This window comes from Zonotrichia albicollis, chromosome Z (genome assembly GCF_047830755.1).
Source record: "Zonotrichia albicollis isolate bZonAlb1 chromosome Z, bZonAlb1.hap1, whole genome shotgun sequence".
Lineage (NCBI taxonomy): Eukaryota > Metazoa > Chordata > Aves > Passeriformes > Passerellidae > Zonotrichia > Zonotrichia albicollis.
In genome coordinates, this window is record NC_133860.1 from 37,741,086 (window position 1) to 37,755,735 (window position 14,650).

Genomic DNA, 14,650 nt, shown 5'->3' on the forward strand with positions numbered 1-14,650 from the left:
TTCATGCATTGTTACATGTTTGTCATATCCTCTAAAACACTTTGTGCCAGACATATTTTGCTGTTATTTGAGCTGTGAAAGCTTTTCTGAAAGGGTTAATCTTTCAGATTACCACCCCCCTCCCCCCCGCCCCCCACTCTGTCTTTGCTTTTCTGTATATTGTGGTCACTTTATTTTGGAGTCCAATATCAAAAAAAGGAAAGAGAGCACCATGCTGCATTCGGAGCAAAAATATTTGGCGTGGGGCCAAATGTGGTGCCTGTAGCCCATATCACACTTCTTACTAATGCCTTCTGATAATTGTAGCAACATTTCTTGATAAAGTCTGCAATAAGTCACAAAGCTGACTGACTGTTTTGTATTAGATTTAGAAGGTGAAACATAAACTTAACATTTCTTTGTGTCAAATCCTTTGGTGAGTTTAATGGTAGAGTCTATAATGATTTGAACTGGTCACAGTTGTGTTCTAAGGGTCATAAAATCAAGCAGCTTTGGCATCCTCCGTGTACTTGTTAGCTCCTATTTCTGAGTCACTTGGCTTATCTCCAAAATCTACTTGTGTGGATTTTTTAAATTTTTTTTTCTTCACCTGTTTTGTTGGTAACAGTAGGAATAATAGCTGCATGGAGGACAGTAGCTTATTGAAACAGAGTTTTTTAAATAAAGTTCCATGAAATGTCCTTGGTTTGACAAATGGTTTTACTTACTTTGTCACAACTAATGAAACTAGTAATTGTCTGTATTTTCTTTTCAAATATTTTATAAGTTGCTTCCTTTCAATGTGATGCCGTTTTGATTGTGATGCTGGTTCATGTGTCATATTTTACACAATGATTTTATATTTGCTTTAACCAACTGACAAACTACATTTGCTTTAAAAGTCACAAGTTTTAGATTTGTTAAGTTGGCAGTTTTTTCAAAATTGCCCACAGGCTTTCAGATGCTATTAATTCCTTCTATTAGACTGAGGCAATATTTGCTTCAAATTGCTTGTAACACTACCAGTTATTCATTTGAACATTAAAATTACATAAAAATCTGTAAGTTACTGCTATGATTTCAAAGCAAAACATTCAATACTGCAATTTCATAATTGTTTTTGATCTCATTTTCTTGGCTTTACTTTTCCTCTTATACACATAGCACTAACTTCTGCAATGCTAACCTTATTCTCTGTTATTACCTTGCTTCATCCAAGGTAAATCAGAACATCATTGTCTTCTGTCAGCAACTCTTGTTTTCTGTAATCTTATTCAATTACTTTGTCTCAGTTTGTAACTCGCGTTCCTCTTGGATTCCCTTCATTCAAGTCCCCCTTGATTTTAGGTCTACAGTTTAGTGCTTCTCAGTGGCATACAACAGCTGGGATTAGAGACAAAAAGGATACTTGCACTCACTGTCTGTGCCCTTGATAAAAAACAAGCTCTTCAGAGACTTTAGCAGCGAAATACCAGGTTTTTACAGTGCGTATTTTATTTGGAGTACTTTGTCCTTTATGGAATTCCTTTGTTTTGTGTATATAGGCTTGGCTTAGTTTCATAAGGATGTTATGTAACACTTCTATGACATCTGCTTATCCTCCCCAACCAAGACATTATTTCAAAGCTATGAACATGCACATTGAAAAATATTACAAGTTTAAGCTTTACTATCAGAAATAGGAGATCCGGTTTTAGCAGCACAAAGTAAAATATTCCATTCTTGTCTGGGTTCTGTAAAAGAAAATGTTGCAAGTGATCAAATCTGAAGAAAACGTTTTAGTAATCAAACTTACTGGATGGTCCGTGATTAGAAGATGAGCTTTTGGTAACTAGTAGTTACTGTTATGAAGCAATACATGTTTTTTGAATTTCACTTTCAGCTGGCTGGAATCTGGAAATAGTTCAGCATATCTGCCCTGTAAAATTGACTTGAGTGCATTGATATGTTTCATGGAAATAACGTCATGTCTTCTGATAGTATTTTAAGTCCTATAAAGCTACAGCTTGAAGTGTGCATGTTTCTGCATGTGTTTTGTGTATTTGAATATTTTTGGTATTCTCTAAAGATTAATCATGTTATATCAAATACGGAAACATATTTGGAGATGTTTTTCAGCTAATGTAGATTCTCTCCTGTTCGTCAGTGTAACTTTCTATGTGAAAAGTAAGGAAAATGTGCTAATTGTATGAAAGTGTGTTCTTGCTTTAACTTCTGAGTTCTTTTGATATGAAAAGGGTTTTTTAAGGTGTTTTACCACTTTGCTTTAAATTATGCCACTAGAAGAATACCATTTCAGTTGCTTTAAAAAAAGCCTCGTGGTATGTACCCAAGTTGTGCAGATACATTAGGGGAATTCAGCAGTCAGAATTTGTGTGCAGAAGAACCTGGAAGTATTCCCCAAACTCTTGTCTTTTATGAATACAACACTCATGAGCACAGATGGAAAATTTAGGTTATGAGTGGAAAATTGATTTTAGGACTTCAGTGCCCCTTGGGAACCCAGCTTTTTAGTTTTAAATTACTTTTTTTTGAGATTTTAGTAAATTGTTGAGAACTTCAATAAGGAAGGAATAATATAAATGAAAAATAAGAGCAAATGTTTGTGACAAGAGTAAGAGCTACATTTCATGTGACTCTGATTCTATATTCATGTGCTTGTCTTTTTCAGTTCTTCAAGACAGAGGGGTGTATTTGTGTTTTGACATTGAAGAGTATCACAGTTAATTTGGTGTAAGCAAAGTAGTAGTCAGGTGTGGTGTATTATTAGACTGACAATGATAAGTAGAAGGCTTTAACATTCAAGCATACAGAGCATTTTAATATTTGTTACTTTAGTCATGGGTATTTGCTACTGTCTGGAGGCAACAGTTCAAAATTGTTTTTAGGACAGAGTAGCCAAAATCTATGAATTTTTTGAGTTGATTTTCAGCAGAGAAGATTTGAGGTTGAGCGTATCACATCTATGACTTGAGTAGGGGGTATTACTGCATTTACGTGCTTTGTTTTGTGGTTGTGATAAGAGATTTAATCCTTAACAAATGTATTTGTGTGAGATAACTGCAAAGACCTCTTTGCATATGACTGCGATCTTCTGAAGAGACTAGTGCCTGCTAGACTGCAGCAGCATCTTAACTGACTGTTGCTTCAGTGTAATTTCTCAAACAGTGGTTGTCTTTCTTGCTCTTAGGACTTTGCATTGTTTTACTCCTTACATTTCAGCACAATTTTTTTTCATGAGTCTTTGGAATTTGTTTTATGTTGCATGCAATTTGCCTAACCAGCAATGCCAAATTTGTTTTTCTCCTTTTTGTCTTCTGGCATTCTTTCTTACATTCTCCTTATAGTCACGGGAAAATGCTAGTCTTATCTAATTGAGATTGAAGATCAGGGTTTGAATATTTTTGACCATTTGTGAGAAGACTTTGCAACTGATTTTTTTTTTTTGTCTTGATTTTTTATGGTGTTCAGGGGTTTTAGAGTAGAATAACAAGAGAACAATCACCTTTTTTGTACATGCATTTTGTTTTCTACATTTCTGTTCCTGCGTATTTATTTTTGTATGCTTAGGGCTGATGTCTTTTAATGGTTCCTGTAGCACCTTATGCCTCTTCCTTTATTTTAAGAGAAAGAACGGAAGCTTCCAGTTAGTTTTTTAGCGCTGCTTCAAAATGTAGTAGTGTATGCTTTTTGATTGCCTGTTTCACCCTAAAGACATCTTCAATTATTTCAATATGATTTCTTTCTGATGTGATGTCTATCTGACAAATCAATACTAACCTCTTCTGATGCTGAATCCAGTAAAGCTGGTCTGGCTTATAGGTTTGTGAAGTGTGTTTTCCTGTCTCCGGGCTCTCAGGAGATACATGGGGAAGATTTCAGTCACTTTTAAATGGATGAGTTTCTGCAGAGGAGATGTTCTAGAAAAAAGGTGTTACTTAAAGCACCCATTTTTCATGTGTGTTCTCTCTAGTACCACTGAGGAAATGCAGTAATCAATGAGGATCCTGTCAAAAAATAATTTTTGCCCTTTTCTCCTTCAAAATGGCCCAATGTTCTTTGTTCAAGTGCTGCAATGATTGTCTGCATAGAACTGGATGTGGTTAGGGAGAAGAGGGGCGTTCCGTAACTCGGAGTGCTAATGGGAGAGTGTCTGGCACACTGATGTGTTAGACTGCCAAGCAATTTCAGTAAACATGTTAGTTACACATTTTTGTTACTCAGAATTTTACATCTGTTGCTGTGCTGCAAGAATGCGATACAGAAATTTACCTGAGATGATTTTTTCATCTGCCAGTACTTTCTGTTGCTGACAGTTTAATTGGTGCAAGATGCATTCCTGGCCTTTGGTTCGTGTTCTGTTTGGGAGATAGCTTTCAAGGATTTGTTTTCTTACCATTCAAAATTGAAACTGCACATGTGTGTTGCTTTTTATTGACATGATATCTTGCCTTGGCTGTAAGGATTGTCAGTTGTGCCATAATGTGACATTGTTTGTCAAATAACTGACAAACAGTTATGACTGGTTTTCAAATTCCCTAACTATGTAAAAATCTTTCTTACTTAACTATGCTTTTTTTCTGCTGTGAGATGCCTCTGAAGCAGAAAGAGCTTTCCTGATCAGCCTATAAAGCTTGGCTCAGAGCCTAGTCAAGTATTACACCAAAATTCAAATTTTGGGGCAGTGGACATCAGCAGGAAATGAACATCTTAGTAGCTAAAAACTAAGCCACACCAACACACCCCTCCCCCCAGTAAATCCCAAAACAGTTTGCACTTGCTTCAATCTAAAGCTGAGAGAAAAGGACTGTGTGTTACAATTTATAACATGGTCCTGCCCCCACACTTGGCATGCTGATTTGCCTACTGTCTGCTGCTGTGTTTTACAAAAATGAGTAATTTGAATTCAGCATACTTTGAAGTCATGGAGACTACGATGCAGGATTATACTGCATTGTTTGTTACCTCTTGCACCAGCACAAGGGCTGTAGACATTTTTGGATTATGCTATGTTATCAGAAGGGTAAGTTCCAAGCTTCTGAACACCTTCTGGTCTGTCTTTGCCTAAATTGATTCTCATAGTGTCATCATCAATCTGTTGCATTATTTGCATGTCACCTTGAGTAATTCAGCTTTTCCACACTGTATACCCTTTAAGTGTCGGTGAATTTTCAGTATCATGCCCTGTGGGGAGAGTATGTTCTGCTGTCTAGTTTTGTGAATTTTTGTGAGAACAAAATGTGTACAGCCTCCCTCCCTTTCTGCACATCCCTACTACCTCTATCTCTCATGAAGTATCAAATTGTTCTAATACGTTGAATTATTCTTTATGAGAAAAAGGCCCCAGTGCCTGTAAGGACTGCTTTTCCCCTCCTGTTTCATTATGAAAAGCTGATTAACCAATCTGCACCCATAACACTCAAAATTTGAATAATTTACCTTTTGAGTCTCCCTAGATCTTTTGTTTTTCCCTCTTTCCTAGTCTCATGTTATTCTGAAACAGGAATAGCATTTCATTATTTCTGGTAAGTTGAAACACAGCGAAATTTATTTGTACAAGACTGCAAGGCTACTGGTGACCCTACAGCAGATAAGACATAACTTTATAACAGATAGAATGTAATAGAATAAAACAGTTGTCAAAATTTTATCTACTAACACACTTCAAGGATTAAGTATGAAATGATCATAACTGGATGGACCCAGTCTAATCACCGGTAGCTTTTACCGAGCAGATATCTGATAGAGAGGGCCTTGGTGGTGTTCACAGATCTCTTCAGCAGGTAACCTGTGCCAGGAAGCTGTCTGGAGGAAGAAATACTAATGCTGATGTAGCATGCTGACTTTCTGAATTGTGTAATATAATTAATAAAAACATAACTGGGTAATATGGTAAATTAGTGTTGCAGTGCTGCTGTTGAAGGTTTTAGTAATGTGAAATGACTTGATTATGTAGCCATCCCACAATATTTACTGCTTCCTTTGCTATATCCTAAAACTACTGAGCTATCAGAAGTTGAATGGCATTCTTTGTTGCTCATATCTTGGCCCTTTTGAGGCAAGAAAGAAAGATAAATATCAGACTAAACACATCACATTCTAACACATAATTTTTGTTCCTAATTTTCTTATTTGCTTTGTCCTTTCTTGTATTTTTGCTGTACCCTCACAGCTGTATTTACATAGCCCTCCTAAAGAGATGAATTATAACAGAGTAACATTTTAACATTGCAGTAGAAAGAATGACAAAAGGAATCTTCAGAGCAGTTAAAAATATACAGTGTAGTGGTTTGGTAGTTGAATAGAACAGCTGCATCTAGTGTGAGATGCTGTACAACAGGAGGTAGATTGCCATGTAAGGGAAAGTAACAAAAAGTTTAGATACAGTCTTGGCTATGATGGCAGGTCTTAGCCATAAGTTTTGCTGTAGCTATTGCTCAACTCAAATGCCAGGATGCTCAGTCATCTCTGTAGGACACCTCTACCTTTATGTATCAGTGGTAGATACATAAAGATGTGGCAGGGACTTGATGGGCGCAGATGTATTTTGAGATAGCCCAGGGCTAGTCTTGGGGGAGGAAGCATGTTTAGAACGATCATGGTTTGAGGAGGTGAGGAGGTAATCTTCAGTACGACACTCATTAATGTAAAAACATAGAAATAGCCTTGTCAGCATAAGGATTTGCCCAGTTTTATGTGGATGGAATTGTGTCTGTGAATTATTTTTACTTCAGTGCTAAATACTTGCAGATCTGTCAGAGACGAGCTGTGGTGTTTGTTGGTGAATTCAACTCCTCGTGTGGAATTTTTTGCCACTTATTTCAGATCTTGGTCTGGCAGTCAATAAAAATGGAGAGGAAAAAAAGAGGTCTGTGGCCACTTTAGTCTGGAGGTAGAAATCTCTTCAGATAAGACGACATGTTTTGTCACTTGCTATTTTTGCTTTTCTCTTGATACTGCTGTTTTCATGAGAACTGCCACGCAGTGAATGGTAGCTGCTCTTAATGGAAACTGCTTTTGGTATCTGTATTAGAGCCTATACATAGCTGAATTAGCTACCAGCCTCTTCAGCCAAAAGCATATTTTCTCCTCACAGCTATTTTCAGGCTTCTGTGACTTTGAAATAAACTATGTGCAATACTTGTTGCCCCTGTGTTGCCTTTTTTTTTGTTTTTGTGGGGTGTGTGTTTTTGCTTTTATGTAGGTTTTTTTGTTTTGTTTTGTTTTTTCTTACCCCAAGATGTGTGTTTCCCACAAGATTATTTCTTGGATTACTCACCTGTTAAATGAAATAAGCCTCTGTCTCTTTCTGCTCCCATGCTGACTTTTTGCATGCCACCTAACTAAAATACCGTACCACAGAATTATTTAGGATCCTTCAGTTTTTCCTTTAGCTGTCCTTGCTGATGTGAATTGTGTTGGCCTTTACAAGTTTTCTGACAGTAGTTTTATTATATCAGCTTATAATTGTAACTGACTGCTTCCTCTCTCGAGGACATTCATCCTTCAAGGGTATCATGGATCCACTGTATGTGCTTTACTGGTAATAACTGCAGTGACTCTGAATGCTTAAGTCTTTTCAGCATGTAGGTTTTTGTTGGCGTGGGGTTTTTTAGGGGGATTTTTTTTTGTTTGTTTTTTAAAGATTGCCCTGTCTTTGTGACATTGACTCTGGTTTGTCTGCCCTTATTAGACAACCCTTTATGGAAGAGTACCTACTGCTGACATTGGCAGAAGGTTTCTGTTTTTATCAGCTGAAATGCAATACTAAGGAACATGACATTACGATGCAAAACCTGTACAGTCTAATGTCTCTAATGCCTTCAAATGCTCTATATCTAATTTTTCCATAGTGAAAGAGTCAGCTTCTTTCCAGCTTTTTTTAATCTCTTGTTGATCTTAGTTGAACCTTCACGTATCCTGATGATAAACTATCATCCCTGCATGGGATAGTATGCATGAAGTCTACCCTGACTGTTTTGGGCTAAAAAGCGATCTGTTAATATATTCTGATTCAGGATGTTGTACTGGCTGGTGTGATTGAAGGAACAGCCCACATAAACATTCAATATTCTGAACTCTGACTTTCCTTTTTTATAGGAGTAATCACATCAATTTAGGTACACATTTTTGCTTCTGAAATGGTATTGGTGCTGTATTGGGGTTTTTCCTGTGTTAACTGTGTTTGTGCTAGCTCTCAACTGCTTCTAGAAAGCATTCTGAAGGAGAGATAGGAAAGAAAGAAAAATGTGAATAAGGGAAGAAGAATTCCTTGTTTCCCAGTTAAGTACAGGATCCCATGTTAGAATAGCTAATAACCATAATATGGGAGAAGGTAGGGCCTCTGAAGTTCTGCACTTTTGCTAGCTTATGTCCACGTTAAGCTGACTCTACCATCATTTCCAAACTGTGACAGAGAGGAGACCCTTTTCAGGCTTCTGTTGGTAATTATATAAAATTTTATGTTTGATTATAGTGGCAAGGGCATTGAGAATTGTTAAAAGAAATTGTTAAAGAAGTGTAAAGGTCTTCTTTACCTTCTTCTTTACCTTCTCGCCATTGTACTTACTGCTGATTTTAGTCCATTACACCAGTAATGGAATGTTACCAAAGTACATTGCCATCAGCAGAACAGTCTTCTGCAATTGTTACCAAGTGTTAGGCAAGTATTGGATAATTACTTTTTCTGTAATGGTGGTTCTATGGAGTAGAGCTAGTTTGCACTACTGCTGTTGTAGATTTGGTGAGCTATGATATTATCTTCCTATGGTGGCTGTAATCTTTGATTATTTCCACCAGATCTTTTGAGCTACAGGGCTGATTCTGTTATGTGATGTCATGCCAGAAGTAGAAGCCCTTTTGTTCAGGAGGTGTAAAAAACTACTTTTATAAAAATGCTTTTTGAAAAACAAGTCTTGAGATCTTGAAAAATATTTGAGTAGCATTGTATTTTCATTTAAAAAGCTCTGTGAATATCTTTTGAGAAATAGGAGCAGGTCTGTCTTATATTTTTAAAATACTGTGACTTTTTTTTTCCAGGGAAGACTATTAAAAGAATTGTGTATTGGTTCCAAAAGAAAAAGGAAAAAAAGAAAGAAAAAATAAGTCTTGTAAATTTTCATCCTCTGATTCCTGTGATTAGAAGGAGGCTCTTCACCCATATCTTCTCCCCTTCAGACACATACCTGAATTAACGGACTGTAGAGTTCGTACTTGCTACAGCAATGAGGGGCTTTCAACATTGGAAAGTTTCTGGAGAGACTGACGCAGCGTATTTGAAGTGTCTTAGGGAAGAAACTAAATGTTACACTTCTGACTACTGGATATTAAGCAGTTAGAGGATTTGGAATCACTGTCTCATATCCTGGAAAAATCTCTTGTTGTATTGCACGTGTAATGAAGACTATCAGTTTCAGATTATTTCACCTTTCACCTGTGTGAGCCTGGTCTTTCCCAGTTTTCTCAGGCAAGGACATTAATCTCTGTAACGTAAAAGTCTCTAGAATTTAAGGTGATTATTGCAGGTCTGGGTAGACAATACGAATCTAAAAAAATCTTATTTTGCTAGAGGAGATTTTGATGTTTGTGTTGAAGCATAAATCCAGTTGGATGGGGTTTTTGTGTTTAACTGCTTAAGTTGATATAGAAAATGTAAGATAATGTCTATACTTTGGGAAAGTGAAATGAATGTTTAACTTTATATGTGTATCTGAAAATGAAGTGTATATGTGTGTGCATGTGTACATGTGTGTATATGTGGATTTATAGGAGACAACATTATTAAATGTGTGTGAATAATAGAAACATAGAATAGCCTTGAGAGGCTGCTTTTTAAAGCAAATGCTTAATTTTCTTTCTGATATTTGTAAAGTGGTATTACTTGAATTGATGTCATAAAACTTTTTCAAAGTTAGTGAAAATACAGTTCAGTTAAATACTCTCCCTCTCCCTTCTCCAACATCTTCCATTCCATCCCCTCCACGATCCATTGCCCCCCTTTCCTCTGTTCTTCCTCTCCTTTCTTCATTCACTGTCAGGAAGGGACGCCTCAGAAGAGTCATTTCAGCTCAGCGCGCCACCGTCAGAGACTAGTGGAACCATCAGCTACAAAAGTGAGTGCCTTTATTGAAGGACCATTTCTAAAATGGAATGTTGTGTCAGCAGAGGGTTTGTTGCTAGAGAGAAGCTCTATGTGCTTGGTGGGGGATTTAGTTATTTTTACTCATCTGCAAGTAATGTAATCACTATCGCTAAAGGTGAACTTCAGCACTGGATTGATTCCTCCTCAAGTGCAGCAGTTGTTTTTTTAACTTTAAAGTTGTGGGGAGATTTTTTTTGTATCTGCAAAGTGTAACAGAAACTCTATGAAAAGTTCCTCTTCACTTTTATCAGTTTGTGTGGTGTCTTTTTGTAAATCCTTGTACAGTTCGTTTGTCTCATTCTTAAACTGCAGAAGGCTTTCATTGAATAAAAAATTTGCAAGGATATGGAAATAATCAAACATTATTATCAAGCGCTATGAAGCAATACAAAGTTTCAGTGTAAAAAAATAGGCTGACATCAAAAGATTATATGAGCAGATGCAATAGCAGTACTTGCTAGTTCATAAGGCTGTTCCACCTTTTTAGAGTTGTACTCAGAAAACTTGATAGGTTCACTGAGGTTGATTTTACTATGTAACTTTTAATGAAATAAAATATAGTGCATATTTTAGAGCATCACTGTTCATCTGTATTTATTTTGTGCTACTTTTTTGTGATACTTCAGCAAATATGAAACTGTGTATCCATTACTATCATTGCCTGGAAATCCCATTTTTCACTTTATTTGAGATACTGAAGAATTGATTGCAGTATTTACGTACAACTTTTGATACAGGTTGAAGTAAGTCTGTGATAGCAGTCCTGGTTATGAAAGAAAAGCCCTGGGTCTATGTTTTGTCTTATATTTTAATTAGGATTCCAAGTACTGTTGTCATACTGATTCCTTCAGTTTTTATATGTGTTAATTCATTAGGTATTAGTAATGTTGACTTTTGCCATTTTTTTCAGCATGTAGCAACATTATCAATACTAAGATATCCTTTTGGGGGTCTGGGGAAGGGCTTTTAAAGGGGTTTAAAGAAGCAAAAGTAAGTCAAACACACACATACACCAAAAAAACCACCCCAAAGCATCTCTATCTATCTGTCTGTCTATGTGTCTGTCTATCTATCTATCTATCTATCTGTCTATCTATTTATCTATCTATCCACACACACACACAGGTATCAGCCTATACTCTTGACAAGCCACTTTCTGTGTGCATTACTGTTTACTAGAGTCAAGTAATTTCTGCAATGTGTAGAGCCTCAATGTGTAAAGGAAAAATGTCTGCTGAAGTGCAATTCTGTGGACATAAGTGTGTTAGGTTTTGCTCCCTCCTCTTACCTAGTTTACCTGTCTTTTTTCACCTTTTTAGTACCAGTACCCTACTGTATGTTTGAATATACATAGGTGTGCTGTTGAAACCTCAGTGTGGTAGCTAAGAGTAACCTTAGTATTTATTTGCTCTTCTGTTTTGTGTGGGACAGAAGGACCAGAAAGGGTCTTGCTTGGTGTTTTTAGAGTCCTAAGCCAGTGTCCTTTATTTTCTTTGCTGCTGGGAGAACATCCTGATGCACTGGGAGCATGTCAGCAGCTCAGCTCTGCTAAACACCAACCAGCATCCAGAGGGGGGCTGTTACCACAGACCACATCAGCTCCACCTCTCCCCCTGCAATGACTGCCACCAGTTTCAGCATGACCAGCTGCTTAGAAAAAACTTCTCAGCACATGCTAAGAACACTGCTCTGGTTTAGTGTTTTGTTTTGATTAAAATATGTCTGGAGAGAGAAGGAAGGAGAAGAGAAAAGAGGAAAGAAGAGGGAGGGGAGGAGAAAAGAGAAGGCAAATATGAAGCACTTTTTGAGTGCCAGTGGGAGAGAAGAGAAAAACTGCAAGTTCACAGTTCTCTGTGATCTGCAGGTCACTCACATAATCTCCCTCGCTATCCAGGCAAGAGACTGGTGAAAACCTGGAACAGTGGTCTTCTGAGTCCTGTTCTTTGGTAACATTTCACTGAGTGGCAGTACTTGGACATGGCAAGCCTATAAAACTAACAAGCACCTGTACTCATATGTGCTACCAGCCGTGTCTTCTCTTCCTCTTCTCTGTTGCACATTTCTCAGTGAAGAATAGGCACCAAGCTTTATGTCCTAGGTATGTGTGCTTTTCTTCTCACCCACCCACCCCCTTGCTGTGCTCTTGAAATCGACAGTTGAAAGTACTGTACGTCCCCGGTCTGGCTGAGGTAATTTGAGCTATTAATTTCTTTGTTTCCTCATTCTTCCTGCATGCCTTCTCCCTTCTTTTGTGCATGGGTCACAGGCAGGGGCTTGAATGATGTACTTTGGGCTCATGGAATCATAGAATTGTCAAAGTTGGAAAAGGCCTCAAAGATCATCCAGTCCAGTTGTTAACCCAGCACCATATTCACCATTAAACCGTGTCCCCAAGTGCTGTATCTACACATCTTTTAAACACTTCCAGGGATAGTGATTCTGCACTTTTCTGGGACCCTTGTTCCACTGCCTGACCATCCTTTCAGTGGGGAAATTGCTCCTAATACTCAATTTAAACCTCTTGTGACATAACGTGTGTTTAATACTTATCTGGGTTTTGGATCTGGGAGATGTCATGTTAACCTGTGGCCAGACCCCACTCAGATGCGCCCAGCTGATGGAATGCAGAATCTGGATTTGGCCTTGGCAGCTCACCGGAAAGTTTTGGAGTAGGGATATTGCCTGGTGATTATAGGACAAGGTGGCATAGTTTGCTGCTCTGCATGGGACATGCCCTGGAAGTGGACATGAGAAGTGTGAAAAGGTGATTTTCAGGACTGTTGGGGCTGTACTGCATTTACTCTCTATGGGCTGAGACTACTCAAGAAAAGGAAAGAAGACAAATTGTCTTGAAGCAGGTATTGCAGCTGATTACGTACTGGTTGGAGGAGAAACCCTGAGCAGATTTGGCTGGCCAAAGTGTGGCCTGTGCATGGTTAATCTGATTAACTGATTAAGACTGATTAACAAAAGGGGGGAATATGGTGTTCTTCAAAGGCTCATCTGTGTTCCAAGGATGTGCTTCAGGCAGAGTGTAATCCTCGGTATTTACTATTCAGATCACTATGAAAGTAAAGTAGGGAAGTGCTGTTAGCACAGGGCTTCAGAGAGACAAGCTATGTCTCTCCTTTGTATTCCTGTTGCACTTTGAGAACTACTGTTGGTGTCAGTCACCTTCAGACTGCTGCAAGTCAGTAGGAGTGTCATCAGAATTCATCTTTCCTGTTGTGTGGCAAGATTGCCCTTACCAGTTGTTACTGTGACAACCTGACCAGAAAGCACTCCACCTCAAGGAATCCATTTGCAAGGCAGCTGGTGAAGAAAGCCCACAACTTTCCCTCATGAAGTTGTAGCTCAGCTGGGAAAGTTGAACTCCAGTAATTTCAACGGGCAACATCAGTGCAGCCTATCTCCCAGTCCTACTTAAGTCCCAGACTTAAGCTGCATCCTTGTCTCTCTGCAGACACATCCACTGCAGTGCCTTTTGACAGCCTCCTCTACCACCTGGGCCTACAGATCATTGATCATTCATTCTTGGGCTATGGGGGAGTGAGGATGCTCTCCTGATCAAGACTAGGAATATGGCTGAGAGTCAGTTTTGCAGGTAGTTCCAGAGTAGGAAGCTGTAGAAGGGCAAGTCTGGCAAAACTTCTCCAGCTGTTTGTTTTGTTGCACTCATTTGTTGCCTCAGGAAGAGCTACCAGTTGTTCCTGGTGGTACAGGTGCACAGAAGCCTCATGGTCTTGTTATGCCAAACCAAGGACTATTTTGCCTGCTTTGGACCAAAGATGGCAAGTTGCTGTCAACAAATCTCACATGCTTTTCTTTAGGCTAGTTAGTTCAGCTCTCCTAGTTTAAAAAAACACACTACACACACACACACACACACACACACAGAATCCCTCCAAAAAACAAAGAAAAAAATGAAAACCAAACAAACTTGTTACTCTGAAAATGTTGTTTTGTATCTTTGCACTGTAAACACTGGTCAGATCCTTTTTATTCCTTTTCCCTTCCTGTGTAGCAGCTGTTTGCCCAGGTGGCAGGATGTAGTGGAAGCTCAGCTTGCACAGCTTGCAGGGACTGTTGCCTCTGTCAGGGATGCTATTTGGGTTTGGGGCAAGATCATCACAAACTTGTAAAGGAATACTGGTTTTGTGCCTACATTCTGCTGGGCTTTGTTCTGGCATTTAATTCTGCATGTCCTGAGTTTCCTGCATCTGTCTCCTAACCTCATGGTTATGGGGGAATAGTTGTATTTGGGAGACTTGGAGGCAAGGCAGTGTGTCTCATGAGAGCAGCAGCAGTGCTGTGTGAGTCAGAGGACTCTGAGTTACAAATTACCCAGAAGATCTTTCATCTGTGGTCATCTGATTGCAGTGATTCACTTGTGTCTGCTTGTCCTGGACCCTGATGAAGTGCATTTCTGGGGCAGTGATTTGGGTGACCCAAAGCAGCAAGGAACACGCTGTATTGACTTAGTGAGACTAATGTTTCCTGAGGGGAGAGGATCTTGTCCTGTCCTGTCAA

General features: G+C 38.6%; 1 protein-coding gene across 12 annotated transcripts in view; it reads left to right on the forward strand.

Moving 5' to 3' along the window:
* MAST4 (microtubule associated serine/threonine kinase family member 4) overlaps positions 1-14,650 on the forward strand; it is a 291,175-nt gene that overhangs the window by 102,512 nt on the left and 174,013 nt on the right. For 5 of the 12 annotated variants that reach the window (XM_074533260.1, XM_074533261.1, XM_074533264.1 and 2 more), the window contains one exon: positions 10,017-10,091. The exons of 6 other annotated variants lie outside the window; for them this stretch is intronic. In XM_074533260.1, the coding sequence (XP_074389361.1) occupies positions 10,017-10,091 (75 nt within the window). Of the gene's footprint in view, positions 1-3,754; positions 5,003-10,016; positions 10,092-14,650 lie in introns of those variants that run through there. One more of the 12 variants, XM_074533268.1, reaches the window with a different exon arrangement.